Source organism: Oreochromis aureus, linkage group 18, assembly GCF_013358895.1.
Source record: "Oreochromis aureus strain Israel breed Guangdong linkage group 18, ZZ_aureus, whole genome shotgun sequence".
Taxonomy (NCBI): domain Eukaryota; kingdom Metazoa; phylum Chordata; class Actinopteri; order Cichliformes; family Cichlidae; genus Oreochromis; species Oreochromis aureus.
The window spans coordinates 22,989,014-23,014,641 of record NC_052959.1 but is presented as its reverse complement, the minus strand read 5'-3'; the positions used below and the strand labels follow the sequence as shown (position 1 = coordinate 23,014,641).

At 38.4% G+C, this 25,628-nt stretch overlaps 4 protein-coding genes across 5 annotated transcripts; 3 read left to right on the top strand and 1 right to left on the bottom strand.

The window, feature by feature from the left end:
* Positions 1–4,834: 4,834 nt before the first annotated feature.
* LOC116313455 (serine/threonine-protein kinase NIM1) lies at positions 4,835–7,699 on the bottom strand. Its single transcript, XM_031731160.2, has 4 exons — positions 7,395–7,699; positions 6,956–7,231; positions 5,820–6,088; positions 4,835–5,638 (listed from the first exon to the last, which is right to left on the bottom strand). Exons 1-4 carry the CDS (start codon positions 7,462–7,464, stop codon positions 4,883–4,885), a joined length of 1,371 nt encoding a protein of 456 aa, XP_031587020.2. The 5' UTR covers positions 7,465–7,699; the 3' UTR covers positions 4,835–4,882.
* A 3,272-nt stretch (positions 7,700–10,971) lies between these two features.
* On the top strand, positions 10,972–14,941 carry im:7138239 (uncharacterized protein LOC497366 homolog). The gene is made up of 5 exons (XM_039602722.1): positions 10,972–11,096; positions 11,617–11,893; positions 12,409–12,590; positions 13,511–13,569; positions 14,615–14,941. Exons 1-5 carry the CDS (start codon positions 10,992–10,994, stop codon positions 14,763–14,765), a joined length of 774 nt encoding a protein of 257 aa, XP_039458656.1. The 5' UTR covers positions 10,972–10,991; the 3' UTR covers positions 14,766–14,941.
* A 1,652-nt stretch (positions 14,942–16,593) lies between these two features.
* LOC116313457 (anti-dorsalizing morphogenic protein) lies at positions 16,594–18,516 on the top strand. The gene is made up of 5 exons (XM_031731162.2): positions 16,594–16,885; positions 16,977–17,113; positions 17,202–17,321; positions 17,421–17,610; positions 18,095–18,516. The coding sequence occupies exons 1-5, from the start codon at positions 16,594–16,596 to the stop codon at positions 18,514–18,516; spliced, it is 1,161 nt and encodes a 386-aa protein (XP_031587022.2).
* A 3,213-nt stretch (positions 18,517–21,729) lies between these two features.
* On the top strand, positions 21,730–25,185 carry cib3 (calcium and integrin binding family member 3). Of its 2 annotated transcripts, XM_031730997.1 has the most exons (6): positions 21,730–21,780; positions 22,489–22,523; positions 22,980–23,091; positions 23,610–23,757; positions 24,836–25,031; positions 25,164–25,185. In XM_031730997.1, the coding sequence occupies exons 1-6, from the start codon at positions 21,730–21,732 to the stop codon at positions 25,183–25,185; spliced, it is 564 nt and encodes a 187-aa protein (XP_031586857.1). The 2 variants fall into 2 exon arrangements, with proteins under 2 accessions (XP_031586857.1, XP_031586858.1); XM_031730998.1 differs by lacking the exons at positions 22,489–22,523; positions 22,980–23,091.
* The last annotated feature ends 443 nt before the right edge of the window (positions 25,186–25,628 follow it).

Below are 25,628 nucleotides of genomic sequence, written 5' to 3'. Positions count from 1 at the left end.
CAGAGGTTTTGATGTTTTCCTGCTGTCACACAGTTAATCACAGTATATGCAGAATGGGATGAATTTAAGTTTGAGTAAATAAACAAGTGGGACTTAAAAACCTTTGGTAAATGCATATTATCATATTATTTTCACACTGCGTACCATCCGTGCCAGTATATATGTCTACATGTGATGTGGTCTCTTCAAGAGATTTCATGAGGCTGTTTTAATGCTCCTCCCTTACTTAATTCAATTCAACACTTCTAATCCTGGGTGTGCAGTCCTAAATCAGTTTTAGTAAACAGCCCCAATCATAACAGTTTTGAAGTTTAACTACTACTTCAATAATACAAAGAAGGCTCCAGTACAGAGATTACTATTAAAGTTTGTGTTAGAGTGATGGATGCACAGGGTTTGCCCTTGCATGCTCTGATAGTCTTTGTCCACCTCCAACAAATAAAATTGCTGCATTCTCCATTTTTCCTTCCTTAGCTTTTAGTGGAGCTTCAAATTGAATTGCTTTGCACAAAATGCACAAATTCTTCAGTCTAATAATAACAAAAAAAGCGACTGTAATATAAAGATTTAAATCCTCTGACACAAGGAGGGAGACAAAAAGGAAATTCTAAAGAAAGAAATCAGGCACAGGCAAATCTTCAATGAAGTATCTGTGAATGATGATTAACAGCAGTATGATCTGAGTTGACAGTGCTGGGCACATTCATCGATCTGTGCTACTGCTGAGACTTGCAAGTGATAAAATCTCGCTCTGAGTAATGTAGGTGCTTTCACACAATGCTGCTCTGCAGAGACCTTTTTTTTCTTGCATGCAACAAGATGAAGCAAGTTGGTAAAGTATGGCTCATGTACTAATTTTCTTGTGTTTGTTGATTAAAGAACTAATATGAACACCGCCGACAGCTCTTCCCAGCTAATGTGCACGTGAGGAAGAAGTGAGAATGATTGGTATTGCTAACAAAAAAGAACAAAAACTTTTTAGCACAGGGCAATTGAGATTTTAAAAAACGAATCTTCCTTGCATGCAGTCGAAGTATTTGTTTGAAAAGGTTGCCAACTTAGCTGAAAGGCAAAAGTGATGGATAGTCTGACAAATACAAAATAATTACTGAGACATCAGTGGCATAAAGAATATTGATGGACATCCAAAATTGCATCGAGTATGATTAGTAGTTGTACCACCATCGGAGGACAAAGAATTGGGTTGCAGCTTAAAAAGGTTTTTGTTGCTGAGGCTTCGTTCCTTCTTGTTTATACAACAGTAATGCTGATGAATGTGCATGCTGAGGCAGAAAGAGCTGGCTGGTTGGCAGCCTGAGCAGAAATTTTAGCATCTTTGTTTAAAAGGGGGGGACGGGGAAAAACATGAAATCAAAACATGAAAAAGTTATGTGGAAAATCACTCTACACTGAAACAAAAGTGATGCATTACAGGAAAAGTGGTGTTTGAACACATATTAGAGAAGCAGAGGAATTCATGTAGAAACAAAACTGAGTAGAGACTTTTTTCCCCTGTTCATCTTCGCTTTTTAACTGCTGCTGGTAAGCGGCACTTATCTATTTGTGAAGTCATTAAATAACAACGGGAACATAAATGTGTGAATCCCATTCATCATTTGGTTCATTTTGTTTTCAAAAATTGCAAAGTGAAACAGATTTGGTGCCAGATGCTGCCGTGAGTGATGCCTATAAATCATGGTTCTTATGAAAATGTAAAAAAAGGGAAACAAATCAAGTACCTAGATGAAAGAAGTTGCAAAAGATTGCACATAGAAAAGTTATTTGAAATTGACATTATATTTATTACTGTGATAATTTAAGACTTTAATCAAACTCCCAAGCTTGTTTCCACAGCTACTTACTTTCACTCTGATCAGTGAATGCAGTGAATTAAAAATATTTGTCTAATATGTGACACAAATATGTTACAGAACTGTAATGACTGGACAAACATGCAGGTTCAAACACCAAACACTCTTTGGCAGATTTCACATAAAAAAATGGCCTGAAGGAAATCACAGCACAACTTTGTGCCTTTTATTTATGAGAGATGTGAGCGTGCTATTTCCGAAAGATGTCGGTTCACATTAAAAAAAAGAAAGACTAAGGCAAAATGCAGTTTTTAACAATACATAGACTTTTAAATATTTATTTACTGAACTTGAAAGTAAACCTGCCGTGCTTATTTTGTGGAGAAATAGGAGAACTTGGGGGTGTTTATCAAAGAAAGTTTGGTGGACTCTGCTGCGCTAAAATGGCCCAAGAAAAAAAAGAAGCAATAAAAGGTCAAGGTCAAAGTCATATTTATTTGTATAGCACATTTAAAACAACCAGAGTCGATCAAAGTGCTTCATAGGCAACCAAAACAAATAAATACATAAAACAACAGTTCGAGGACATTGTGGGAAATCTGGAGCTTCAGTTTATAAACAAAGGAGATAATCTGACTTTTTCTCCTTGGCTCTGGATGAAAGCTGTGATGTCCACGACACAGCACATCTTTGTATGTTGGATAATGAACGAGTTTAAGCTTATGCATGAGTTGGCATCAATGCACTCAGTGAAAGGGACTACAAGAAGGAGTGATTTGTAAGTTTGGATAGGCTGGGGCTGAAATGGGACAAACTTGTTTTACAACATGTGTTACAACCACTGGCTGTCCAAATCGGACAGGGGAAACCTTAGAAGCAGATCCAAGATAAAGTGACTGAAATAAACTCAGAAATTGGTGTTTTTTGCATTGTGTTATGCAGCAAGGAGTGTGTAAGATTTTTGTTCTGCTCTTAAACAGGTGAATTTTCCACACGTGAGGAGTCATGCTCAGAAGACGTTGGTTCTTTTTTGATCTACCTTCATATATGAACAAACATTTTCAGTGATAAAGTTCAACAAATCCAGATACAAAGCCTCTCTCTGTGATGATCGCCTCTCTGGGTGATCCAAGGCGACTTTAATCTACTTGTTCAAGCCCAAAACAGACCAGATGTCTCTCAGTGAAGAAAAAAAAATGAAAAACCTAAACTATGTGCAGTAACAGTCTACAGAAAGTTTTTGAAATTTTGCAAAAAAAAAACATGGCCGTATGTTCACAGCTGGTTTTGGTAATGTTGATTAAATAATGAAAAAATGTTGGTATTTTACTATGCTATTTCACAATTTTATCTACCCTTACCAGTAGCGGTTTATAAAAAAATAAAATTAATATTCATCTGAACTGACTTCAGTTTATTGGTGCTTCATATGGGCCCTTGGGAAAATTGCCCACCGCTGGCCTAAGTCAATCATTTTCAGTCACGTTGCACCAATGCGCTGCCCAGGAACTGCAATCCATCAAGTTCTCAGCATTCTCAGCCCAGAATGGTGACTGGCCTACCGTATGTCTGCTTATGAGCCGGTGTATTTCATGCTAGCATAACATGCACACAACAGTGCAGGTATATGGTTTAGCATCAAACCTAATCAGGCGCTTAAATCACCCTCACACAGCTAAACATGAACATTTTTAAAAAGCTAATGGCTAAAGCTAGAGCTGCCCAGAGTACAGAGCCAGCCATAAGCTGGCAATCTAGGTATGAGCAAAGCGTCAAAGCACTAACTGGAAAGTGGACAAAAGACAAAACAGAGAAAAGGGTGGATGTCCTGTCATACTGGTAAAAGATGCGAGTAACTGATATTTGTTTTACAAAAATCTTTTGCAACTGCTTATGTTTCATAAGGTACAATTAGTCAGGTGACACAGCACTTCCAGTAGCAGAGCACTCAAGTTGTTGTTTTTTAACTGAGAGAAGATCCTGTAACTTAATACAGTTTTAGGAAAGTTATAATGTTATTAAAATAATATTTTGCATTAAAAAAATTGTCAGCTATAGCTTTTAGAAAGAAAATGGAAATCTGCAAAAATCGGGAGATCAGACTTAGAAAAACCTAGATTTTCAGATATAAATCTCTGTGTCTACTTTAAAAATAAACATTGTTGGGCAAGCTACACATTACTGTGTCAACAAGATAATTTTGCTGTTTGCTTTGCAATTTTATTTGAAATGAATAAACATGGAATTAATTTTTTCAAAGTCCAAGAGTTAACAAAACAAAGAATCTAAGCTTCGGGAAAAGATGGATAAAAACCCTACAAACACATTAAAATCATATTTAAAACTCATCACAGATATATGGAGTATTATGATCTTGTGAAACAAAACACAGAAACATGCACGTATTGTTAAAACCAATCAAGACTTTTCTCATTTAAAAATGAACGTGTATTTATGTGGTTTTGATATTTCCACATTCCTGTTACCTTACCAAAAGATGAACCTGGGTCACTGTCAGCCCTCATAACATTTCTGCCAGGCTCAGTTGGCTTAAATGCTCACTTTGTTCAAGCTAAAAAAGAGTGCCAAGTATGGTCACAGAGTGTGTTGGTGTGTACACTGGCATTTACAATAACTTCCTATCCAAAAACAACTCAAGAATGAAACCATTTCACCCTTTAAGCAGCTCCATATGACAACAGATAGATAGATAGATAGATAGATAGATAGATAGATAGATAGATAGATAGATAGATAGATAGATAGATAGATAGATAGATAGATAGATAGATAGATAGATAGATAGATAGATAGATAGATAGATAGATAGATAGATAGATAGATAGAGCAGTAACAAAAAAAATCACAAAAGACGATATCATGAAAAAGAATGTAAAATAAAAAAATAAAGACATTTATGGGGCCATATTCACTGGTCTGCAGGTTTTTATTGCTGAGCTAGGCTCCTAGTAATTGTACCCCTCTTCTCAGCTCATGGTTGTTCTTCAGGAAAATAAGCCAAGTGTTCCAAAGCTGGTGCTGTACTCTTTAATTTCTTTAAGAAACAAAAACTACATGATGACACAGACCACAGAGTAGCGCTTGTTTAGCAGGCCATCTGAACCTGCTCTCCATCTGAGTCTGTTCTGAGACTCTCTGGTGCATGTCTGAATGTAACCCACAGCTTCCACAGACCTCCTCTTCTGAATTCGATGTAGCAAAATCCGATATGCACCAGTAATGGGGCTCTGCAAGTTTAGGTTGTTGTTGAGAAGATGAACTTTGGTGATGCCAAGATCCTCCAGCATTGCTTTTAAATTTAGATCATCTGACGTCAGGATGTAGTTGGGTTCAGCCAGATGAAAGGGGGTAGGTCTACAAGGTGCATAGGCCTGGGGGTATTCAATGCCTCTCATCCAGTCACTCTCCATGATCTGTGTCATAGTCAGGCGATCCAGTGGAAGTTGCCTCAAGAGGCCCTTGATAATATCCTGGCATGACTGCGGTACATAAGAGGGGATTGTATAAGAGCCCTGCAGGATGCAGCACTTAAGCCTGCCTGTGTTACTGGCTTTAAATGGCATTGTGGCAGTCACCATAAAGTAAAGCAAAATACCCATTGCCCAGATATCTACGTACTGACCAATGTAGCCTTTCTCTTTGAACAGCTCAGGGGCTGCATAAGGCGGAGAGCCACAGGATGTGTGAAGGACATCGCTGAGGCAGCAGGATGTACTAAAACCAAAATCACCCACTTTAATGCAGTATGTGCTGGTGTAAAAGATATTCTCAGCCTTCAGGTCCCTGTGGACGATATTATTATCATGCTGGAAAAAGGGAAAGAGAGACTGTTAAAGTTATTTTACAACTTAATAACTGACAGTAGTACTTTTTTTAAGATATGAGAACTTTAATACAAACTCATGAAAGTTTTTAAGTCTCACTTGTTTTATTTTCCAGCAAAACGTAACCTTAGCAATGATCAGCTGAACGTTTCTCTAAACTTACCATATATCTGACTGCAGACAGGACCTGTGAAAAGACAAGCTTGCTCTCCAGGTCTGACAGGCGCCCCCTGGTGCTGATGCGGGAGAACAGCTCTCCTCCGCTGGCATACTCCATCACCAGGTAGAGCCGCTTGAATGTTTCCACCACCTCATACAGGCGTACTATGTTGGGGTGGGCCAGCTTCTCCATGCAAGAGATTTCAGAGGCAAAAAGACCCTGAGAGTGTTTGTCCAAACGCACCTTATCCAGGACTTTTACAGCCACTCTTTCTGTAAGATGAGAGAAAAAGGGGGGGGAAAAAAAAGAAAAAACAGTGAGGAAACCAGAAAAAAACTTTTTCCAGTTTCTTTTCTACCTTTTTACTGTATTCAATCTTCTTTATCGCTGCACAATCTCCTATAGAAATGAGTTTTAGCACCATTGCCATATTACACCACGTACACTGACTGCTAAGCACAAAACAATATGGATTAGTGGCTGGTTGAGATTAGCTGTCTTCTGACATCTGCAGTGACCCAGACTGACTGAAGTGATGTCTGTGCATTCAACTGAAATCTTACATCTAACAGGTGAATCAGGTCATTTGGCACAAAAGCCCCTGTGTACTTTGCAGCATATATAAATAACAGAGATACTTAAGAAAGACGTCCCTTATAAAACACCTGCAAAGCTTGATTTTACATCTTTATCATATTCTTGTAGTACATCTTTTCTTTTCAGTCTAATTAAATGGGAAATGCAGTGTAATTTAAAGGTTAATAAGGATCAATCTGGCACATATTTATGTATTGAGTGCTGATAAGCAAATACAACTCAGTTTATTGCCCATGTTTGCTTCATGTATGAGATACATGGCAGACGGAGCTTTTTCTGAGCAATTCAACATTATACCTGCACTTTAATTGTATATTTTATCTTCAATGAATGTGGATCACATACTGTTTTCTGCTTTAAATAACATAATATTATTTATGATAACAACAGGAAGTAAAGCTTGATGTAAACTGGATTATTTCTGATGTAAATATTTGATATAATAAGAATGATTTTAAATTTACAACCTATAGTCATTTCCTACCTGATGACCTAAGTTGTGATAATGAAGGTAACAAAAGACAAAGCATCAAAAATCTCACCTTTGGTCAGGTCATGAATTCCCAATCTAACCTGGGAGAAGTTGCCAGACCCGATCTCCCCTCTGAGCTCGTAAAGCCCTACTCGACGTCCAAATATCAGGTCATTCATCACCTTTTCTGAATGGGTCAGATCATACAAGGCCTTTCCAAATGCCGTGTGCTGCATCGCCGCCTCATCCCCCGTCTCGTTCGCTTTTGTCCCCACCTTTTTGCCCAAATTTGGAGACATCACGGTAAAACCATCTTCCTGGCGAGGAATTGTCTTCAAGTGAGCCCCTGAGAAGAAGAAGGGAATCCAGCTGTTATCATACTGTGAGATGCAACAAGAGTTACTTTGAATGATTATTTCTGTATTATACTAATTGACATGTACACATAAAATGCAATGCTGCAGTTAAAAATGTTCAAATTAAACAAAAAAACCCATCTTTGTACTCACATGTTTTCCCTTTTATGTTCTTTTTACTCCTTTCTACGTTTATGGCATTATTTTTGTTGTTTAAATACATGATTCTTTTCGCCTGGCACCAGAGAGTCCTCCAAGTTTCTTCGTTTTCTGTCTTGTTGAATATTTTAGAAAATTAAAAGTTGATAAATTAACAAGAAAATAAATTTCCACAAAACAGCAACCGGAGGAAAAAGATTGTCTGAACAAACACGAGCAGTATGACAGGAAATGAAAATCATCTGCAGGCATCAGGAAAAATGCTCAGAGAAGAAGTTTCTTAGATGATGAACCGCTTGTCCAGATGCTGCTACTGCACCAGCTCTCGCCCTACGCTGCAGTGTGTCTCCTCGCGTATAATCCGGAAATACAACATAACGCCATGTAATCCCAGAGTGTTGGACTCCTCCCACGCAGACAGACAATAGACAGGATTTGGAGGCTTCTTTAAACTCTAGACATGAACTAACCTCTGTATATCATTGTTAGGGGTCAGCCAGCTGGGGCAGGGTGATTACTGCATCTTCAGCTGGCTCAGCTGGACATGCATTCCTCAGATTGTAGCCTTTATTGAAGACAAGCACAGATCACATTTTGACATTACCATTTAAACATTTTATCAAAATAATTATCATACTTGTCAAATTGCGAACATCGGCTCTGATAACTCAAAATACTCATTGTTTTCCAATAGAATTGCAAATAAAAACAGTCAGCTAAAAGCAGTGAGAATAGAGTATGCGTGCCTTCTTTGCCTTGTGACTGGGCTACAGAGGAAAGCAGTGACCCAGACATTGACCATGACACCAGACAGACACTTGGCCAGACAGCCCACACACTGATATGTGTTATCAGTCAGTCCCGTCAACCTCTGCTACCCAGACTGGACACAGGGACCATCTGGCAGTCACTGTGCATAAGCTGCTTGTTCATGTCACAAGTGAGTCTCTATAATCCAATCACAATCTCAGTGATCATCCAAGCACGTGTATTGTAGTCTTCTAATAAAGAAGAGATCTGTCTGGGAATGTGAATTAACTACAAAGGGACTATTTCCTGATACAATATCAGGATGAAGTTACAAGAAATTTGTGATCTGTTAGCGTATGGTTAAAATTACATTAGATGAATTGAATACAGTTGTGTGATTGAAAGGTTTTTTAATGGTAATCCAAATGGGCCAATATCAAGACTTGAACCTAATGCAGTTTAAAAACTATAAGAAAAAAAAAAAAAAAATGATTTATGCTTCCTCTTCAAATATTATAAAACAATCTATTTAAAAACAAGTATTCCAATGACCTGTGTATTTTATATTCACAAGAACTTCACAATGTGAGTAAAAGAGGCACACACAATGCTTTGAAAGACTCTTAAATGGAAGCAAACTGAAAGTCAGTCTCACCAATAACATCTGGAGGTTTTTCTACTGTCACATAGTCACCTGTGAACTGATTTTATTTTGGCTGTTTCCAAGTTTAAACATAAAAAACAAGCTCAAGTAACCTCCATCTGTGGAGGAAAGGGTGGGATCCTAATACTGGACTTTGTGATCAGACAGCATGCCAAAAAGCTGCACTATATTTTGCACCGATCGGCCATAACATTAAAACCACAGACAGGTAAAGTGAACAACCCTGACTATCTTGTTGGAAAACAAAGATCTGCTAGAAAATCTTTGGTCCTGGCAATAATATGAATATTATTTTGATAGATAGCATCCACCTGGCTACCCCTGGTGCATCCTCCACATCCTTCAGCCCTGCATGTGCTTAACTCATCTGGTTTGTTGTGGCTGATCAGGATGTGACTTTTATAAACAATGTTCCATAATTTTCTTTAATGTGCGACCCAAACTTGATAACCTATGTGGCCAGATTGCATTAATACAAGCCAGAAACTTACTTTGAAAACCAAAAGCAAAGCAACACACCCTGTGATCTACATAATCAAATCAAGTAACTACTATGAATGTAACATTACCAAGATTATAAGAGAATTTCAAAGAGATGTGTAGTAAATTAAAGAAAGGAATCAACAGCTGAAACTGCTGTAGGGCTGTCACCTGAATAAAGATGTCTGAGTGCTGATGGCAGTCTTGACGTTGATCCACTGATCCTGGTGAAAATGAGGGGATCACATCAACACATCAAAGAAGGATTAACACCTCGTCGAGATACTAATTAAAAATGAGCAAAATGCCAAGATTACCAAACAGCTGAATGCTAAAGCCAAGATATCTGAAGAGGAGAGAGAATCGAGGTGTTATTGACCTGACAAAGCATCCAGATCCACTTTTATCAGAAGTAATATTGACATGTATCTCTACAAGTTTATCTTGTAGTACTTAATCCCTCCACTTTCAGTGAAGATTAAAAGCAGAGGGCACTTCTGAGGGGTTTGGCCATTTGGTGTCATGTTGAATAAACACAAAGGTGCTGGAGTTTTCTAAAGGTGAGGCTCAAGCCCCCATGCTGATTCTGTTTATGTGTTTGGGACAGATTTTGTTTTAAGTCAGAGGCGCTAAACACCTTCCCCCTGAGATAAAAGATGATTAATGCCTTTGAATGAGTGACACTTTAATGACTCAGGGATACTTAAGCACTTCATTAGCGTGAGCCGAGGCCCGGTCGACACACTCGAGCCAGCGTGTCCTTACAGCAGGAACAGAAAAGCTGTAGAGATTTCCTTTGAAGTTGGCTTCTGCCTGGAGAAGCATGGAAATTTGATTAGCTCTCACTTTTTTTGACACCGCCCCTCTTTGAGGATTTTAGGTGACATTTGGGGCTAAAGCTCAATCCCTTATAAATATCTGAGGAGGGCAGAGGGACACTCAGGATCTGGCAACTGAGGAGTAGATTTGGACTAAAGCCATGGATATACAGCAACCTTTCCTACTCTTTCTGTGCGTCCTCCACTTGACCTGTAAGTGTTGTTTGCATTTTCTTTTCCACTGCAGCTGTGATGTGTAGCGCAGAAGGTAATCACTGACTCAACTGACACAAATTCGCTCAGACACACGAATGATCGCCTTTTAAATTTAAGTAGCTGAAGGTGTGATGCTGAGATCAAGGATGGGTTTAAAGATTAAAAGTAATATTTTTTATTAAAATGTCCTCCACAGAATGATCTTTTTCATGAATAAAAGACTTGGAAGAAAACTGAATCCTGTACAGCTCATCTGTAACTGAAATGCAGTTCCATGTTGAATCACCAGGGGAAATGTTGTGTGCTGCTTCTTGTATTTTCCAGTGATGGGAGTGCTGAGCAAACACGTTGACCACAGGAACCTGTTTACACAAAGAGTGTGCTGCAAGAGGCAGAGCCACTTTGTGTACATTGGACAAGGCAAGGAAACACATTCCTCCACATGTTTAAAAATCCCACATCTTTCCACTGTACCCTTTATAGAAACTTAAAGCAAGGTTTCCTCTGATGTGTTAAAACAGGTTAAAGCAGGCCTTGAAGCTAAATGATGAGTTTAGACTAATGCTGTTAAAAGGACGAACATTGTGTGCTGTCTGTCTTTAAATCGGCCTCGTTTTTCTTTCTTCAGACATTTTAGGAAGTCACATCAGTGTAGATGTAGGAATGTGCAGATCACATTGTGGGGCCCCAACAACACCATCCTATGAAGCAGGAAAGCAGCAATACTCAAAATATTCTTCAATGCTGGACTTCCTCAAGAGCAAAAAAGTAAGTGAAAGCTTGCATTATCATAAGAATAGCTGCAATAACAATATAGAAAAAGTGCTGCTTTGTAAATCTAACATCTGTGGGGTTACTTTGCACAAACTTATCATTTCTATCATTTATAATGTGACACTAGCATTAGCAAGGTATTAGCAAGCGCTTAATTCATCATTTATATATCATTACTCCTACTTAGTATAACATCTGTTACTGTTACACCATTTACAGCTATCACTGTTACTACTTCACTGCTAGTTAGAATCGCAATCATTATCACAGTCATAATAACATATCTATATTTATAAATGGCATACTAAGGAGGAGTAATGCTATATAAATGATGAATTAAGCGCTTGCTAATGCTTTACTAAGGCCTTAAACATGTCTAATAGTGTCACATTGTTATGAAGTGCTCCCTTATTATCTCATAAATCTGAATCTACAATAAACGCGCAGGTGAGCACACGGAAACATGTTTCTGCCTGTCTGATTTAAACAATAATTTCCCCTTGGCTTAATAAAGACGAGGACACGTGGACCCACTGCTTCACAGAGCGCAGGTCCGCTGAACCACCTGCCTTCGTGCGGCGTGACTCAGGTGTGTGAGCCGACTGGGATGCGCGTGGATCGGCTTCTTCTGTTCGAGGGACCTCGAGAAGTGGAGGTCATCGAAGACTGTCACTGTGAGATCAAGCTGGCCCAGTGCATCCGAGTTCCCGGACTGAGGACATACTTCTCTGAAACACCGTATGAGACAGTCATTGACGTGGGAGGATGTTCCCAGTCGAAAGGATCCCCAGGTGTGTGAATGTGTGTGTGTGTGTGTGTGTGTGTGTGTGTGGGTTTACATGCCTAAAACAACAACAGACAAAAAACACGAGGAAGACGTGTTTAAGCGAGCATGAAGCCGCCAGTAAAATTCCAAATGAGTGATTTGGAAACAGTCAGTTTACCTTTTGTCCCACTTTATAAGGCAAGAGTATTTTTCTGTTTAGTGCATATTAAGAGTCAGGAAGTGAATCAGTAATAATTCTGAAATACATTAACACACATAGATTCAACACATATATAATATTCATGGGTATACTGATAGGTACAGTTTAATTGACATTGCCTGTGTAATTTTGAGTTAGAGAGGTCTAAAAAAAACCGCCACACACGGTTGATGAAGAGATGTTTTCCCTTTATGAAATTATTTTTAAAAAATTATTAGAATTCTGTTTCAGGGACCAGACGACATCATCCCGTCTTTTTAATATTTCTGCTTCCCATCACAGATCATAATCCTGTTACTTTTATTATCAATCATTCACAGATGGATTCTCCTGTGTCCCCACAAAGTTTGAATCAGCCTTGGTGGAAACCCCTAACGAAGTGGATCTCATACAGACTGTGGCAGCCTGTGAGCTGAAGGAAAGCTGTTACAGGGTTCGATACGTGGAGTATTATTATGAAACAGTCCACCATGCAGAGGGAATCAAGGAAGAGAAGCTCAAAGTAAGTGTCACCTACAAGCTATTACTACAACTTTAATTTTCCACAAAATCCCTACCCTTCCATTTTAATTTCAAACCCAGCCCTTTGCAATAAACATAATTCCTTCTTTCATTAGCCCCCATGCCACAGTTCACACTGCAAGAAGGATTCACGCTTGGTGGCAGTTTCACACTCTTTTGTAGTGAGGTCAAGAGGAAATGGGGCTCTAGCCAGGTGCCAGACAATAATTAAGTATCTTTGTTCACCGCAGATAAGTGGAAGACAGCACTTAATCAAAACAACACACTGGCTGGCTCCGTGCATCCTGGGTGTGAAGTAAATCAGCATGGCCTGCATGCGTATTCATGCACAAGCACAGACTTGAGGCTTTGATTGTTGTAGGAGAGCAGGAATCTCTGGCATAATTTTAACTTCTTCTAAACTGCATAAAGAAGGCGAATGAGTCAAACCAGGTCAATACTCCCACAACACTTTACTGTTTCTTTGCACTTACAAAAACGTTTCACTTTACAACGACTTATTTAATTCCCAGGCCGACTGATATCAGAAAAAAAATATTTGAAAGCACCATTGCACAGATTTGCATGCCATGCTGAAGCAAATAAGGATTAAACACCAAATTCACAAAAAAAAGCTTTCTACCAGCCGTACAACTGCAAAGTAAGTCAGTATCTCTGATTTTAACATCACGTTTATCTAATAGACGGTAAGGATTTAAGTTAAAGACTCGGTTTGGGTAGTCTGCCATGTCCAAGAACCAAAGGTGCGAGTGGAGCACCAACACAAATGGCCTCTGCAGGTGGTGAATCAAAGCAGTGCTAAACATGCTAAGCAGCAGCTGGACCCCAACTCAACTGGGTAAATATTTGCGAGCAGCTGTGAGCTGATTCCTCTTTCTCTCTGTTGCTAATTTTCTTCAGGAAATAGATGTGGGCAGATGTTTGGGAAGCTGCACTACAGGAAACCGATGCCTTCTCAGGTATGTGTGAACACAGCTGCTCCACCCTGCCTCATGCACACCTCATAACAATTACTTGTGAGCTCTGACGCCTTCTGCTCTCAGCATGTTGACTTTGGGGTTAATTCCTACACCAAATGTTCTTTTTACACCTTCTACTTTATTTTGAGATGTTTGCAGAGAACCAGTGTTAATGCTTTATCTTAACCATATCAAAATAATATAAAATCCACCATCTAAATTTACCCTACACTTTGTAAGGCAAACGATAGATAGAATTTATTACCATAAAGAGGTGCAGCATTTAACAGATTTATTCAACCACCACCCAATGCAAGGTTTACAGCTAAGTTAATAAGAATCTTTCAGCATTTTTCAGGTTTTCTCTGATAGTTAATCCACCAATATGTGCAGGCTCTTTAATCAAAAATCATATTTTATTGATAAAATGTAATAATTTATCTTAACAATTAATTTTCTAGTTTACTGTTTTACAAAAAAGGGAGGAAAATTTAGCACATTATTATTTTTTGATTAAGGTGCCAACTTACAGTTATTAACTTGCCTTTCTGAGCAGAAAAATTCAGCTTCAGTGTTAAATATTTTACTTGACCAATTTCTTCTTAACAAACTCAAGTGTGCCAGCTCAAATGTTAGTGTAAAAACTGGATTTCAGTTTGTTATTTGCCTAATAAATAACAATATATTTTTTAGTTAGAAAAGTGTTTTGGGCAGATTTGTCAAATATTTTTCTTCTTTCTTCTTCCATGACGGGGAAAGACGTTGTGCATATATAGACATCACAAGATCCACAATTATCCTACTGTAACTTTCTTACTGTACTGTACAGAATGGTACAACATGTGTGAGACCAAATACTTGTACATTTTGTCATACTGGCAATAATGGTAAACTAGATACAAAAATTATATTTAGTTCTATTTCTGTACATTTTCCTATTAAAAAAAAAACATGTTTTGAGAGATAAATGAAATGCTGCCTGCTTATAGCAATAAAGTGATTAGTGATTTTATTCTTTTTGCCTTTTTCTATGTTTTTGTTGCAGGAGTCCATCTGATCCAGAAATCTGCCACTTGTGGTCCGAGAGACAGTCCAGTTCCTGTGTTCCTCAGGGATATGAGAGCCACAGCTTTGTAAACCAGTATGGGCAGATTCGTACAATCCTGTCCATCACGTCCTGCCATTGTCGAAACTAATCACAGCGCCCTCTGCTGGAAAAAACAAACAAACAAACTTGAAAGACTTCAAGAGGTTGTCACAGTTGGGCCCCATATTTACTGTAGCTGTTGATGACCCCACGAAATAGTGAATATTAAAGTGAATTTTTTTATTATTGTATCATATGTAATATATGTAAGATGCTAAATTTGTAAATAAATTTAATACAACAATAAACGAGGACTTGTGCTTAAACCATTGTAGCCTACAAATACTGAGAATGCAAAAGAAACACGATGGGAAAAAGTTAAAGATTTAAATCTAAGATCCACGATCTAATTTGAAAAAATGAGTGTGTGATCCTCTTTTTAATTCATGTATATTTAGTAGAATTTGTATTTAAAAAAAAGTATGTAAGCTAAGAAAAAATGCGCTATAGTCTTTAAGATGATCTGTGAGTCACTTAAATCTGAAATATCGTGAAGAACAAATTCTAATTCTAATAATGTCATGATGTAATATAAAGATATTTGGGTCTGTGTTCCTCTCCAGATGCATCATAAAACACACAACCTTTTTTTTCTTCTTCTTTTCCAATAAGAAGCTTTGGAGAAGCCTCGAAAAGAGGCGCAAAAAAAAAAAGAAAAACAACTTTGCAAATGCCCCCTTTGAAAAAACACGTGCTAGTAGCGCTTTGTTTTAATACCATCATGTGAACACTCAACTTTGTCATCTAAAGAAACGTTTTATGACCTGCCTGCAAAGTGTCATGCAGAAAAAACTTTGATCTTTTACGTGTTTATTACAGCGAGGGAAACAAATTTCTCTTTTTGGCCTCAGTTTGCCTTTTGCGCCTGGCTAATCGTGCATAAAGATCAAAGGCAGCAAATGGTTTCCTTGAAACACTGAAATAATATGTTTAACGCATAATTTAGACCTAAATCCATCTACAGTTGAAATATGTAAATAGTATTTCTATGTGAAAGAAGATGACATTACTGAGAAATTATTACTCTTGAATATAAAATAAGAAAATTGAACTGAACTGATTTTTTTATTCGACTTAATGCAGAAGAAACCTGCAGAATCAGTTCCACTTGCCTCGCAGAGAGGAGTGAGAGCTCAAGAACAAATAACACTCATAATAATGTTGCAGACAATAACTCATTTGTGCAATAAAAAATGATTTCTGATTGGTCTGATTGGCCCAGAAGAATACTGTGGCGCGTTTTCCAAAACCTAAACTGCAAATGTGGCGATCATCCAGCTGAACCAGCGCTTATGTAAATCTCACAGTGTTCCCAGCGACACTTGACTTTTTGTCAACCTAATGGTTTTTTCACCTAAGACACTGCGCCCGCTATTCCAGATTAATTGATTCATTTAGGCGCAGTTAACCTCCCACTGTGAGTGCATGTCCTCAAGACATCACCTCCGAGCTTATTCCACCTTCAAGTTTAGATTTTTGCCTCTTATAAAATCATCCAGGCTGCTAGTTATTAAATATGCTTAATATCACTGAACGGCATTATACAACATAGTCAACAATATACTGTATTCTCAGTGAGAATTTAAACTTTTCGTAGGCTGAGGGTAGTTTATTCGAGCCTTTATTGCCAGACGCAGGCTGAATGGAAAGGTCACACCTTTTAACGCCCCCATTAGTCTGCGTTTACATTCGCTCATTGCTGATTTACATTTGCGACCAAATAGCATCTTTACTGCTGTTTACTGAGGGCCTGGCGACACTGGAGAGGAAACGGGGGCATTTGATATAAAAGTCGGCCTTCACGGATCCCACTGTCACTCCACGCAGCTCGCAGATCGAAGACTTTGGCTCACCGGGAATTTACTCACGCGACAAATATGCTGAAGTTTGTCATGAGCTTCGCCGCACTGCTGTGCACGGCGGCTGCCGTGTCGCTTCACTACCCGAAGAACTCGTTTACCCCCGCGACAGAGTCCGAGGAAGTCCGCTCAGCTGCTATAAAGAGACTTTTGGAGGTTTTCGGGATGGATGACCCCCCTGCGTTTCATGGACACAAACAGCCCCCTCAGTACATGCTTGATTTGTACAACGCGGTAGCCGACGTGGACGGCGTGACCAAGGATCCGCATCTTCTGGAAGGGAATACCGTGCGCAGCTTCTTTGATAAATGTAAGATCTGATGTGTCCCCGCATGCGTGCCAGGATGGCTGCTATGGAAGACACTCTGATTTGAGCCCTAACCCTCTCATTTCTATTGCAGTGTACAGTGATCAGGTGGAGTTCAGCTTCAATTTGTCAATGGTTGCAAGAACAGAGAAGATTCTCGCTGCAGAGCTCCATCTTTATAAGCTGAGACCTCAGGCACCCTTGACGTTAAACAGACATCACTTCAGCCAGGTATGTAGACCAGCTGTAGACCGGTATTTAAACCTGAGTGGCTGAATGGCTGTTTCTAATTCTATCTACATTAATTTGGCTCTTTCAGGTCAGTGTTTATCAGCTGCTTGACTCCAGCAAAACCAATTTTACGCAGAAGAAGCTGCTTTCCTCTCGACTCATCCCAGTGCACTCCTCTGGTTGGGAAGTCTTCACAATCACACACGCAGTAAGTATCACCGCCTCTTTAAAGCCCACAAATATCTGTTTTGAGCTACACTGGACAGTGGAGAGTGCTGAAATAAACCGATGACCTTTCCTTCTGAAGGTGCGCTCCTGGATGGTTGATGAGGGCACCAACCTGGGACTTCAAGTGGTGGTTCGGACACTGGGAGGGAGCCAAATGGATAAAAAACTGATCCGCTTTGCCTCAGGGCGCCACCACCATCACAGCAAACAGCCCATGCTGGTTCTCTTTACTGATGATGGCCGCTACTCTAATCCTCTTGCGAGCAAAGGTGAGATTTCTACTTTAATGTCAGTTACTCCCAGTGATATTAATTAAAAGTGAAGATAGGAGCCGTGTGGATAAGATTTACAGTGGTTAAAGGGAAACCAGCCTCCAGTCTCTATATTCATAAGCACAGCAGCCTTAGTTTTAGTTTTAATGGAAGAGTGAACTAAATGTTCACTGAGGTCAGTGCTGACAATATTTCCATCCACATGTGCAATCAGTATTTTGCATGCTTATGAAGGAAACACTCACGTACGACTGGTCTGTGACTAACTGGGAGTATGCTTACAATTCAACAGCTTGATGAAAAATGAAGCTTTCAGTGTTTTGTGTGTCCCACTTAAGGGCTTTAGATGTTATATTTCTTTGCACTCTACATTCAAACTTCTAGATCTACTTGTCCATCACTGCTTCCTCTTCTGTTTATGGAATGTACTTCATAACAGTTCAAACATTGCATTTTTAAAACAGTGGATTTCTTTCTCCAGATTCAGATGATACAGCAGAAACTTCCAACCTGCCCCAGACTCCCATGTCCGGTCCACTTTCCCGTAGTGCTCGATCTCTGGGCTACGATGCAGATGGTGCAGCCACGCACTGCCAGCGGTTTCCCCTCAACGTAGACTTCGAGGAGATCGGCTGGTCGGGCTGGATCGTATCACCAAAGGGTTACAACGCTTACTATTGCAAAGGTTCCTGCCCTTTTCCTCTGGGTCAGACCATGAAACCAACCAACCACGCCACTGTCCAGTCCATCATCAATGCCTTGAAGCTGGTGAAAGGCATTGAGACGCCGTGCTGTGTGCCCGACAAGCTCTTTTCCATCAACTTGCTCTTCTTTGATGATGATGAGAACGTGGTTTTAAAACAGTATAATGACATGGTGGCTGGAAGCTGTGGGTGCCACTAACATTAACTAGTCACTGGTATCGGGCTGCGAAGATTAAAAACTGTAAACATTGTAAATAGAGCTTGGTCAGCTGACCCTGGAAACTTTGACTGCAACTATCATGTGCCCAGTCCTACATGTGACACTGTAGTATATGTAAATAATGATAAATTATAATATATGAAAGTAATTGAAATGATATTAAATAATCAAAGTAATGTTAAATAAATTTGTAAATCTGTATTTTTTATGTTTTGTGTTGGGATATATTTGAATAAATATTGTAAATGAAAGTCTTGTTTATTGGCCCTTGCATCAGTCTGTTGCATCAGTTGTGAGGCTTAACAAAGCTTCACAATTCAAACCAACCACCAAAAGACAAAAAATCTAACAAATGAAATATGAAAAAAAGGGCTTGTAACCTTTTTGTAAAGTATAAACTTAACTTGTTGACCTGATATGATTACAATGGATGCAATTTCTTGTTTCTTAGCATTCACCTCTCTCTCCTGCCTTGCCTTCCCTTGCTCATGTCTATATTTATTTTGTGTTTCTAATACTTCCTGTTTTTTTTGTGATGAGTCTTTTTTGTGTGTCTCCAGTTACTTTAAGCTTCCTTTATTTCCACCCCATGTTTTCCAGCTCTGTGGACTTTTGTAAGTTTTCAAAAATCTGTATTAAAGCTCGTCTTTTGCCTTTCAGAAGTGTTTCTCTGGCTCCTCTTTTTGAGAAAAGTAATCCCTAACATTGTGCTAGATCAGGCTCATCAGAATTCAGTATCTCTAAATAGTTCATGTTACGATCGCATTATTGTGTATACATGGATGCATGTAATGCATTTTTTATGGCACTATATCACCACTTGCAATATTAATGTATCACTGTATGTAATGACAGTGAAGGCATCTTATCTTATGTCATTCATCTGCACTGAGTATATTCAGGCTGTTTGAATACTAACTTTACAAACAAGAGGACTCCACTAGCCTACTGGACATCTTCCTTTTCACCACTAGAGGGCACTGATGTCCAAAGGGGTTTCCCCGATTAGGTAAGAATTGGGTCCAGTGAGCACAAAAGGCCATCCTCCTACAAACCAACAAAAGACATTCCTGAAATAAGAGTATGTATTTGAATCTAAAAGAAAAACATACATTTAGCTATACTTCTCCACAGTCTTGTAATAAAAGCCCTTATTGGGAAGGTTATAATGTCTATCATAGTCCCTGTTGTTTGTTTTGTTTTGGAATCAATTATATATTTACAATGGTTATAATAACTATACTGGTTATGGTTAAGATTAAGTTTTTAAGGGTGAAAGTAAATCTTAGTTAAACAGCAAACATAGAACACAATGTCTTAGGTAAATACAGTGGTAATATAATATGACAAAACAAATAAATTAATAGCTTATCAAATGTGATGTAACAGCAAAATGTTATATGTTGTTATATGATGATTTTAAAAAGTATTCACACATTTACAGTTAAACCATTTTCCTCTGCAAACAATAATTCTCATGAGTTGCAGTGTCCTTGACTTTTGTTGTTACTGTCAGTAAATTAACTGTTGATTTAAATAAATTCCTCTTGCCACCCAGTTATTCTTCACTAGTTTAGATGTTCCTCTCATTGCTTTGAGCCCTCAGATTTATCTTGTTAACTCTCTCTCCATAGAGTATACCAAGAATCAATCCAGGAATATAAATCCTTAGAGCAAGGAACAAAGGCAAACAGAAAGGTGCTTTTTTTAAGCCTTACTGACCACTCAAAACAGTTTCCACTAAAAGCCACAGTGAGTTTTTTCACACCACATTGTTATTCTGCTTTATCTATTTTGCATCCACACCTACTGCTAATTTAGAATCACCAGTTAAACTAACGTGCATGCCTTTGGACAGATAGACAAAACTACCAGAGCCTTCTGCTGCTGGAGAAAAAGATGCTCATGAAATAGGAGCATTAGAAAAAAGACAGAATATGCTGGACTATAAATAGAGAGTCCTTTAAAGATGCCCCATCAGTACAGTAAGGTATGTGTTCAGCTGTAAGATGGCACAGCTCTCTGTGACCTCGTATAAAACGCATCACAAGCTAAAGTCAAAGTGTTAGGAAGCTTTCCAAGAATTAGACTGATGTCTTTGTTCATTTAATGTCTTTTAACAGCTCATAGGTGTTTATGCCGTGCATCATAAGCATTGGTGTCTGACATGAATTATGATGTGGTGAATCATGTGGTATGGAAGACAAAAAACACAATATTTTCTATAATAGAAGCATCATTGAAATTGTTCTTTGGGGTCTTTAACGGGACCAAAGAATCTCGGGTTGTTGCAGACAGATGTGGATTTTTCAAAATAAAATATATGACCCAAAAGGTTTAACCTTTATTGAGCCTTTATTTTTATGACTGCAATCACTGGTTGTTCTGGTAAGTTTCATCCTTATTACTCATCCTACCTGGAATAGAGTGAGGTAAAGTTGATACTGTACACCTGCTATTATAAATCATAATTGCAGGATCAAAGGGAAGTTTTATGTCTGTGCCTCAAGGTGTTTCTGCACTCATTTTGTGTGCACACAAGTCAACACAAGTTCAGTTTTAAGTGAGCTCTGTAACACTTAAAACCTAAAACACTTCACAACTTTCTTATCTATCTATCTATCTATCTATCTATCTATCTATCTATCTATCTATCTATCTATCTATCTATCTATCTATCTATCTATCTATCTATCTATCTATCTATCTATCTATCTATCTATCTATCTATCTATCTATATATATATATATATAGATATATATAGATATACATACATATATATATATAGATAGATAGATACAGCAATTAAGTTCTCAACTGAAACAAAACTTGTCTCCCATCAAAAACTCTATTTGCCCACTACAAAACCCTGTCTCTAAAGAGTGTAACCTGAGCGGTGAACAAGGCGTTGGCCATAGAGTGCCACCAAAGGGGGTTGATACCACTTGGCATGATGCTGGACGACAGCCCTTATTCACTCTCAAAGGGGTTTCTATTCACAATGGAGAAAACGATGAAATGCCTCCATTATAGTGGGGACCAAAGGGCCCTGGTGCAGCCAGACACCTGATCTCCTCTTTGGCTCTGGCTTCCCTTTGTCAGAGTATTTCATAACTAGCATACCCACTTTAAAAAAGGACTTGATGCTGGAGCAGCGATGGACCTGAGACTCTGTGTTTCTGCGCTCAGACATGGGAAATAAACAAACCATCTTTACGGCACAGCAGCTAGATGCCTATCAGGTTGGTATCACTCCTGTTTCTTTATGAATTAATTGATAAGGCTCACTGAGAATGAATGGAGATACCGTTATCAGTATTAGCTTAACATCTACGAACAAGATTAATCAGACCTCTTCATACTATTAGCAAAAAAGAAAAGGATCCTACCCCATGTGGTGCAGCACTTCCTGACATTCAGAGTCAGTGTTTTCCTGATATTGTGTGATGACTGGATTTGCTTTTGACTTGCATCATTATTGATGGAAAAAAACTCTAAGAAGTAATTTGAGGTGCAAAGTTAGAGATGTCATATGGTAAATAAATGGTAAATGGTAAGTAAAGTATTTATAAATAAAGTATTTCATTTGATTTTTGGTGCTCCTTTAATGGAGAAACTTTGTGTGCTTTAAATTAATATTTACACAAAAATAATTGCCATTAAAAAAGTATTGAACTTCACTGCTTTGATCAACCACAACATCACCATAACATGCTGATACATAACAATAATAATAATAATAGTAGATCACTTTGCCTGTGCTGTAAGCAATTGATAATTTGCTTCCAAAAATTTACTTCTGTACTTTACCAACTCTACTGTTATAATTACAAAATGCATAAAATTGTGTAAAATAAGTGTTTTTTATTGATGTATTGCTATTACTGAGTAAATATTATACACATCACCGTATGTAAACAGCTTACATTGAATTTAAATTGTATTTACAGGACTGTACATATTTCACAAGAAAGGAAATTCTGAGGTGAGCCTACATTACTTCAGTTATTTTGTTTATACTTCCTGCTTTATGACATCCCTCCAGTGCAGAAAAGATCAAACCTAGATAACTAAACATGTACTCAGGATAAGTTGTGTTAGATCTCATTAATCTCCTGAGTCATTGCTTATGTAGCATGCTTGACAGAGCTGAATTTTGTTCTATTCTGCACAATACCATACTGTAACTCTAAACTGGACTATCAGTACACCTGTCTTGATGTGGGGCAGACTGCCACTGAGATCACAGGCTATTTTTACTGTGCTGGAAAGTGTGTAAGTTTTGAATGTTTTCCATTTTCAAAATAGTGTCCGTAGCTGAAAAGCAAGTTCTTAACTTCACTTTTCCTTTCTAACTTGTCCCTTCAAAGTCCAACTCTACATATTATAGGACATATCTTGTAATTCAATATTGATAGTAAATTTTTTAAACCTTTCCTAGACTCTTCTACCGCTATCGGGATTTGGCACCGCAGCTCGTTCCTCTTGACTACACCAACCACCCAGATGTGAAGTTACCATATGAGCTGATTGGCAGCATGCCAGAGCTGAAGGTAGTCCCACTGCGCTACACGCCCTGCAGACCCGCGCTCTCTCCCTGTGTTCCCAATCCATAATTAATGACCAATTAATCGACAGAATTCTTTGAGCGGTTATATGTTACCCGACTCCTTTAAACTTGAAGGATGTTGGTGGGTCCCAGAGGACACACTTTTTGGAAATGGGTCAATTATATGCCTCTTTACTCAGTGACAGCAAGGTAAACAGGTGTGTTAACAAGCTGGTCACTGACATGCCCCAAGAAAGGGAGAGTGAGTCAGTCACGATCAGGGTCACGCCCGAGGTTGCCGCTTATTCCAAGCTGTTGTGATTACTAAAGATAATTTTATGATTTTATTGGATTTCAAACAGAAAAACAAAACTTAAGTAAAATCACAAACAGCACAGTTTTGATAGAACAGGACTAAACTGCAAGCCATCACATCAAACAAGCAGAAGTTAGTTGTGCTGAACATTTGTGTGTTCACGCTCTGATTCTTTATTAGACTGCTGTGGTGTCCTGTTTGTTTAGGACAACCCATTTCGACAGAGGATCGCTGAGGTTTTCTCTGAGGACGGAGAGGGAAATATGACACTGGACGACTTCTTGGACATGTTTTCTGTCCTCAGTGAGATGGCTCCACGGGACCTCAAGGCCTACTATGCTTTCAAAATTTATGGTAAAATATCTTCATAAACCAAGGATGCTTGTCATTGCTTTTGTTTTTTTCTTTAAAACCAATGTTAATTCCAACCAATTTTTAAGTTTTTGCAGTTTCACAAATCATACTGTGCATACTTCACTACACTCGGTACATAACAAAGTATGCGAATAACCCTTCCTACTGCCACTGCAAGCTGAAAAAATACATTTAAATGTTAACATTTTACACCAAATAAGGAAATGTTTCATGTTAAGTCTGCTCTTCACAAACAACCATGCACCGTTTACATCTGTTTGCAAAAGGCAATCATGGAAACAAAATCGCTATACGTTAATCTGCAGAAAACAGCATTGACTTAAGCTTATTATTAGTTAGAATACGGGCAAATTTAATGTTAGAGCCATGCAGATATACTGCTGGATTTTCTGCAACTGATTTGAGTTGTGAAAGAAGATGTTTGGTTTCCAACATCCCAGACAGCAGACTGGAGTTAAACATATCTTGAAACTTGCAGTATTTAAAGAAGCGGTTTGTCAGTAAAACTGAACTGATTATCGTGCAAAAAATGTATGATGAAATCATCAACAGTAATGTATAATCATGCTGAAGGGTTATGGATCGCTAGCAGATGGTGAATGGAAAGTTTAGGATCATATACCAGCTCCTTAAAGCCTCGGTTTAAAAAAACAGTTGACAACTTGTGAAACTACACACATAAGATGAGTGAAGAGAACTTTTCATTCCTTATTTAGACTAACAAAGAAGATAAAAGCTTAGAGGGTAACATAGTTACACTATAATGAAAAGGATTGATTATAAGAAAACACAGCTTTTCTTCATTAAGTTAATCATACACTAAATATTTCAGCCACATTAACAAAATATAAGATGAAAAAATTTAAGTTGTCAGCTTTACTGAGTCACAATTGTCCAAAAGCAATATTTAAAAAAAACTGTCTTTTGTCCAACCAGATTAGTCTAAAACTAAAATATGTTCAATTCACAGTCAACAAAGACACAAAAAGGCTTAAACTGAATAATTCACTGATGCATTATTTGACCTGTTGATATTCTTTTATTATTTTTCTGTAAGATTTCAACAACGATGACTTCATCTGCAAGTCAGACCTGGAGAAGACGCTGAACAAGCTGACTCGTAACGAGCTGACAGAAGACGAGGTGAGGATGGTGTGCGAGAAGGTGATCGATGAGGCCGACCTGGACAACGACGGACGTCTGTCACTCGAAGATTTTCAGCACATGATCGTTAGAGCTCCGGACTTCCTCAGGTGAACCAGCAGTAAACATTCACAATAACATGTAAACCCGTCAACAAGGACTAGATTTGGTTATAATTGACTCTAATATAGAATATCGTCCTTTTGCCGACTTTCATAATGAGAAGTATTTTCTGTTCACAGCACTTTTCATATAAGGATATAAGCAAATGAAGCAATCCTCTACATTTGCTACCTGGAATAGCCCCAAAGGATGGACTGGAAATACTTCAGAATGAAATCCTGTCATCTTTACCAAAAATTCCAGCATTTTTTTATTTAAAATAAATAAAATGACCAAAATCATTCTTCTGGCATTCTTTAAGGAGTCCACGTCCAGTTTTTCTCTTACAGAAACACCAACAGTCATGCTGTGACTGCAGATCTGTTATCAGGTGGAGGCATCGGCCAATCCCTCAAGACAAGGCTCATTAGCTATGATTATCAACAGTGGATTTGTGTCTTGTATCAAAAGGGGTTCAGTTACACTGGACAATAAACAATAAACACGCCAGAATATTCCAGTGGGCCAATAATAGGAGAGCCATTTGTCATGAAAGCAGTCAGTGGGTAAACTGATACTTTCCTGTGACATCCAGCCAATAAAAC

Bases quoted from the DNA above. Each gene is read 5' to 3' on its own strand.
- LOC116313457 (XM_031731162.2), top strand. From the start codon at position 16,594: ATGCTGAAGTTTGTCATGAGCTTCGCCGCACTGCTGTGCACGGCGGCT. The intron at 17,322-17,420 runs GTAAGTATCACC...TTCCTTCTGAAG, and splicing joins TCTTCACAATCACACACGCA to GTGCGCTCCTGGATGGTTGA. The intron at 17,611-18,094 runs GTGAGATTTCTA...TTCTTTCTCCAG, and splicing joins TAATCCTCTTGCGAGCAAAG to ATTCAGATGATACAGCAGAA.
- LOC116313455 (XM_031731160.2), bottom strand. From the start codon at position 7,464: ATGTATTTAAACAACAAAAATAATGCCATAAACGTAGAAAGGAGTAAA. The intron at 6,089-6,955 runs GTGAGATTTTTG...CTCATCTTACAG, and splicing joins AATTCATGACCTGACCAAAG to AAAGAGTGGCTGTAAAAGTC. The intron at 5,639-5,819 runs GTAAGTTTAGAG...CCCTTTTTCCAG, and splicing joins TGTCTGCAGTCAGATATATG to CATGATAATAATATCGTCCA.
- im:7138239 (XM_039602722.1), top strand. From the start codon at position 10,992: ATGTGCAGATCACATTGTGGGGCCCCAACAACACCATCCTATGAAGCA. The intron at 11,097-11,616 runs GTAAGTGAAAGC...GGCTTAATAAAG, and splicing joins ACTTCCTCAAGAGCAAAAAA to ACGAGGACACGTGGACCCAC. The intron at 13,570-14,614 runs GTATGTGTGAAC...TTTTTGTTGCAG, and splicing joins GGAAACCGATGCCTTCTCAG to GAGTCCATCTGATCCAGAAA.
- cib3 (XM_031730997.1), top strand. From the start codon at position 21,730: ATGGGAAATAAACAAACCATCTTTACGGCACAGCAGCTAGATGCCTAT. The intron at 21,781-22,488 runs GTTGGTATCACT...TTGTATTTACAG, and splicing joins AGCAGCTAGATGCCTATCAG to GACTGTACATATTTCACAAG. The intron at 23,092-23,609 runs GTAGTCCCACTG...CTGTTTGTTTAG, and splicing joins GCAGCATGCCAGAGCTGAAG to GACAACCCATTTCGACAGAG.